Consider the following 6,175-nt stretch of genomic DNA (forward strand, 5'->3'; position numbering starts at 1 on the left):
ACCTTGAGGAGAGAGTGGCTTCCCTTAAGTATGAAGAAAACTTGGTGGCAATACATGAAGTGATAAACATTTTATTGGAATTTAAAAGTACATGATAGGTAAAATATAGACTATAGTCTATATAATCAGACTATAATAGTTTTCAAATCATGTTATGGGCAAATTAGTGATCAGCTTTTAAAACACTTTATTAGTAATTTTAATGTCTTGCGTCTATCATTAATGAAACTGACTCACTTCAGACCCCTGCCATATGTATGTTTTCCGGTCCATTCGTTTCCATTTTAAGAACCAATTTGTTTTACCTGTTGATAGTTGCTCTAGCTTGGACAACAGCAAGTAGCAAGTATAAAACGCTGGTAAAAGCTGGTTCCCTGGGCCTTAGTGTATGACAGTATGGATTGAGCTGGGCAGATTTTTTTTTAAGCTGATCCCACTCATACCTACTCTTTCAGTTTGGTTTCTTGCTCTCACACTGAATGTGCATAAGGACAAGGAACTGTGACAGTTCAGCATATCTATGTGTGATGATGTGAGAGAGATCTTGGAAGTTGTCTCATGGGTAACAATATTGAGTTGACAGGGTCAGTTCGCATGTATAATGAGCTTTCATTTTCCATGGTACGTTCAATACAGCTAGGCCTAGCTTTTGAAGATGGTCATTCTATCATCATTTTAGTCAATTCTGATCTCTTATTATACATGCCTGGAACGCAATATACTTTAAGAACCAAATGCTACTTGGCAGGTGCTATTGTGAGATTTAAGAAACATGATCCAATGGTAGAAATCTATTTTGAATACAGACTGTCATATCCATGAAGCATTTTTGTCTTAATATGGGCATTACATGATCAGACAGCCACTAACTTTCACAGAAGACACTCCACTCCATTTGGAGTGATGCTATGTTCACTGGAGTGTTGCAAACATGGTTCTAATTAGTGTTACCATATCCTTTCTTCCTTTGTGATGTCTTCTGTAGGTTGTCTTTGTGCATAACGAGAAATATATTTGACTAAACAAAATGTCTTGTGTGGGAAAGTCCATCTCTGTAAAGACGTACTCTGGCCTGTAGATAGAACTACAGAAAACAAACCAGTATCAATGGTCCCCAAAGTGTGTCAGTTCACAGGGGACACAGATGACTGCAGGCTGAGGAGGGGGATGGGAAGGTCAGCCGGGGCTTTGTCACTGCTCTTGGGCACCTTGGTCAGCATCAGGCAAGCTGCTTAGATGTCAGTAGAGTAGTAGAGAATACCCTTCAGTAGGATCCTACTTAACTATGGTGCACTGTAGGACTTGTAATTTGAAAACAGCTGTTGGCTACATGAGTGTAAAGGGGAATTGCATCTTTGCTTTTGCCCTCCTGCAGGAATGCAAAGGTTATCATTGTGAGATGAGCCTAGTGTACAACTGGCGATTCCAAAAAGGGCCGCATAAAGTGGAAATAACACTAAAGTGTTTGCAATGTACAAGGCCCTTAAGAATGGCACTCTGAATCCAAACAATATGTATTCTGGCTTCTCTGTGGAAACAAAGTTCCTTTAAAACAGTGAAATGACTACAACTCTTAAGTCTCTTGATATACTGTCCTACATCCATAACCACTACAATAACTACTTGATCTACACACCTATTGCAATTAAAAATCCACCAATAACTGAACTATTTTAATCAGAGCTCAGAGGTACATTTCACAATTGTTTCTTTTTTGACATATAAAGACACCTAGCAGGACCCTATATTTATGTAGAAAAATAAGTACATTGTGTCATTTGTATAAAAGGCTATTAAAAGTATGTTCTTTGTACAAAATCTATCTTGGACATCTAAAATTTGAACTTTTTGCAGATGTAGAAGTCTGCACACTGATGACCATGTGCAGAAAAGTGAGGTATTGTCTGGCAGGTTAGGACTGCTTTGCCTTTAGGTGTCAATCACAGCATAGAGAGATGTCTGCTTAACAGTTCATTAAAAGGCAAGGTTTTTGCTGAGAGCTACATGATTTTCACTTTTTTAGTTACATGCTACACAGGTAGTGTGGGGGGGGAAAAACATCTCAATACTAACACAGTCACTTAAAAGTTCTTGGTCAAGATGATCAGAAAATCTTATAGATGGAAGCCATGTAATAACCAGTTGCTTCCTCCAAAGAGGACAGGACAGACTGAGATTTGTGAATGAGGTCAGCCACCAGAGATTGTAGGTACACTACTGTATCTTTCATCAGACAGAGAGGAGTTAACAGCTCGTGGCTGAAACTCTGAGCTACTCGATTCACCTGATGTAGGATGGAGAACATGATGGTTGGGTCAACTGCAAAAGTGAGTCCTAGCACCACAATCAAAAAAAGGAGAACAAGCAGAATGGTAGATGAGGCCGGGTTTGTGGGGCACATTCGGAGCCAATTGGAGCAGATCGCCTCTTTTGGGCGAAACCCGTTGGCGCAACAGGTGATCCGTGGGATCTGGCTCTGCTCTAGGTTCGCGATGGTCACGCCGGCCCAGTGCTGCTCGAGGAACTCGCTCACCCGCGGATGGATGTAGAGGGACGTGACCTTAGGCAGAGGAGTCTTGGTGAGAGCCTCCACCCTCTCCCGGAACATGTGGACCTTCTCCAGGTACACCAGCGGAGAGTCCTCCTCCATCACAGCCGTGCTGTAGGAGATGAGGTCCAGCTGCTCCTCCTTCATGTCCTTCAGCTTTTCGATGAGCGGGTCGTATTCGCGCAACAGCTCCAGGCTCGCCGCGTCCAGCGCAGCCATGAAGGCGTCCCTCTTCCGGGCCAGGACCCGCTCCAGGCCCTGGAAGAACTGGGCCACGGCCTCGCGGTCCTGCCGGACCAGGCTCTCGCAGCGGGCCTTCTCCTGCTCCAACTGCTCCACCAGGGTGCACACCTCCGCCCAGCGCTTGTCCGTCAGCTGCTCCACCAGCTGGGCTGGCGCCTCACGCTCCTTCACGTAGGCCGTCTGCAGGTCGTCGATGGCGTGGCCCTGGTGCTGCCCGATGGTCAGGCAGAAGCCGCAGATGAGCTTGCGGTCCTGGACACAGTAGACGTTGAGCGGCTGGCGGGGGTGCTCAGGGCAGACGGGCGAGCGGGGCTGGCTGTCACGCTGGTACTTCTCGATGATGGCGCGCAGGGAGACGTTGATGGGTAGGGCCTCCACGCCAGTGGGTGGCAGCTCCACCACGCTGCGGCAGTTGGGGCACTTGAGGGGCACCCGCAGCGGACGCCAGATGGAGAAGTTGCCGGAAACCTGCAGCACGTTGTCAAGGCAGGCCTTGCAGAAGGTGTGGGAGCAGGGCAGCACCCGCGGGTCTGTGAACAGCGAGTAGCACACTGAGCATGTCAGGTCCTCTTCAAGGTTGTCCATGCTGGGTGTGGGAGGGACCAAAAGTTTGGCTCTGCTTTAATGGGTTGCTGTTGTGTCCTGATCTGGAACACACAAGTTTCCATTGAGAACAGGCTCTTATTCACATGCAGAAGTGTGCAGTATGGCAAAAAAAAAAAAAAAAAAAAAACATTTCAAATGAGTTAGCTTTGCAGATACAAACAGAAATCTTAGGGGAAAGGTAACATCTAAAAGCTGACAATTTTAACAATGTACATTTATCATTTTCAGACGAAGTCACGTTTTAAAAAGTTATGAGCAACAGCTTTTGTAAGTCTGAGTCTGAGCGGCCCGCTCATGGTGAGTCTGTTGACGCTGGAAGACCCGCAGAGAAAGCTGTTCACGATCTTGCGTCACATGATTAACACCTCGCTGTTAAAAGCTATTTCAGCCCATTCGTTTGATGAGCACTATTTTCCTGTCTGAACATTATTTGTATCTTTGTACAGCAATTAATCGCTTTAAATTTAAGATCAACGTTTACCACAACGGCGAAAGGAAACACAAAGTACCGTTTCGATGAATAATAAGCAATCCTTATTTAACTGCCCCGTTGAGAAGATTAACTGGAACAGATTGTTTAACTAAAGCAGTTTGTTTGCTGCGAGGTGAGGCATTCTAACGAGAAGAAAGTCATTGTGGCTAAATGTGCAGAAGATGAGCCAGATCTTGCTAGCTGAAAGGGAGATACAGTGGGGGGAAAACTAGTTTTCTAAATCAACTACAGAAACTGGAGAGAACCCAAATGCCTTTAGCCTCCATCCAAGCGGGGAAAACGAAAATGGGTCGATGTATGAAATACAGACAAAAATACTGTGCTTTGAAGCCTGGGGGTTAGACTTTCATTCGACCTCTGTTATGTGTTACTGGATAACTTAATGAAGACAAAGATAAAAGTCAAATATGTTCTAGGATACAGCCACGCCTTCTGCGGTGAGGGTCTCATGTTGACAGCACAGCCTACTAGTGAACACAAAAAATGTAAAGCAGTTGCTGTTGCTCGCGCCCTGGTCCTCTCATGTTTCATGCTAACAACACCAGACCCACGGTCGTGCACGATAAACAACGACTGGTAACGGGTAATTTAACTTTCAGCGTTTCTGTTCTCACTAGATGCCCTTTAATGGTATTTTTCCACCAATGTTGGCATAATTAAATAACAAACGTTGCATATATACTTAGATTAATTCCCAAGTCGTGCTGGTGTTTTATACGGCTGTGTGACGATTTTTTGTGAAGTGCGCGATTCACATCGTTATATACTTTGCATAAAGGCATTTAAAAACATTTGTCGACTTTTCACGGAACACATCGCTGAAAGTGTGCCGTTCGATCAAAACTGGCTGGCTACCGTGGGCTAGCTAAGAGAGCTTCAAAACATAGCTAGCTGGTTAGCAAGCGAATAGATTCATGTATTCCACTGCACCACTACATTAATGGAATGCAGGTGGCTTTAAGACAATGGAACTAACGTTGCCTAAGTCCACGAACACGCTTCGCGGAACATTGATTGTAAAAAGAGTTAATTGTCAAGCTAGCCATCTCGCAGTCGCTAGCTAATCCTCTTCGGAAAGCCAGCTATCTAGATGTGGTTTTCAATGATGCATTGTAAATTCAGCATGTTACCTGTGTTAAGTGTCTACCCACATGAGCACGTTGTTGCAGTTAGTATTGGCGTTACTGTTATTGCACAAAACCGTGGCGTTCCTATTGAATTTCGTGGAACTCACCGATTTCTGCCGTTCGCGGGACACTTTCCTTCCAACACTTCCTGTTTGTCCTGTTCCCAGAAAGCTGCTCTGCGCGTGCGTGCAGCGCACGCAGATCGTGCCACCAATCACATCATTCCTCCCAGCGATTTAAATATAAATTAAAAGTCACAGGGAATCGTCACAGGTTGCACAGCACTGGCGAACCGTAAATTATTTTCAAAAAACTGGACCTCGGGTCCATATAACGCCAGAAACTAAACAGTGTTTTGGCCACAGATGCTGTGGCTGGAGCGCAGACACGCGTCCATTCATTTTGGCAGATAGTTACAGGCTGCTGTGACCCCAGTGCCGGTGGAAAATGCATCGTGCAGAGGAGACCAGTTCGTGCGGCAGTGAAAACATCGGCACGATTGATTACTTTAAAATAACAGCCCTCCACAGAAAATCAATGGCAGGATAAATAACCGTCCTAAAGGTACAAGATTTCATCTAAAGAATGTCATTTGCACCAAGTGCACTAACAGGTTGTAAATTCGAAATCATAAAAGACAACACTAAATGAAAAAGCAATGGCATTGCATGGAGGTTTCAATATTTATTTTCTTAGACAACCTAGCCTGTAGACTAATTTCAACAGGTTAAGCAAACCATCTTTTTTCCTTTTTTATACGTTTTTTAAAACCACATCTTTGCAGATAAGGAATGCTGCAAAAATACCCTACATCCAACAAAAGGTTATGACCACAAAGATTAATTTCTACAGTGTTAGGAAAAGTCAACAGAAAAAAAACAAGCTAGAGGTGGGAAAAATTGGTATGTACCGAAGTATAGCAAATTTGTTCATGCATCATGATTGTGCTCAAGGAGGAAGGCACAGCATTTCTGCCCATGAGCCACCTGTGAGCTAACAATGGGACCACACCCATTGCTACTTATTCCCCAGTGAAGGATACCGCCAAATCACAGGACAGTATATAGCCCGAGTCAATGACAAATCACAGACAGTTTTTAAATATATTTACTCAAAGTGGCTCAACATGGATTGATCGTGGCTGTCTAAATAATAAAA

General features: G+C 44.2%; 1 protein-coding gene across 1 annotated transcript; it reads right to left on the reverse strand.

Annotated features, from left to right (window-relative positions):
• Nucleotides 1–1,911: 1,911 nt before the first annotated feature.
• On the reverse strand, nt 1,912–5,183 carry trim59 (tripartite motif containing 59). Its single transcript, XM_036537431.1, has 2 exons — nt 5,125–5,183; nt 1,912–3,438 (listed from the first exon to the last, which is right to left on the reverse strand). Exon 2 carries the CDS (start codon nt 3,374–3,376, stop codon nt 2,105–2,107), a length of 1,272 nt encoding a protein of 423 aa, XP_036393324.1. The 5' UTR covers nt 3,377–3,438; nt 5,125–5,183; the 3' UTR covers nt 1,912–2,104.
• Nucleotides 5,184–6,175: the final 992 nt, after the last annotated feature.

This window comes from Megalops cyprinoides, chromosome 9 (assembly GCF_013368585.1).
Source record: "Megalops cyprinoides isolate fMegCyp1 chromosome 9, fMegCyp1.pri, whole genome shotgun sequence".
NCBI lineage: Eukaryota > Metazoa > Chordata > Actinopteri > Elopiformes > Megalopidae > Megalops > Megalops cyprinoides.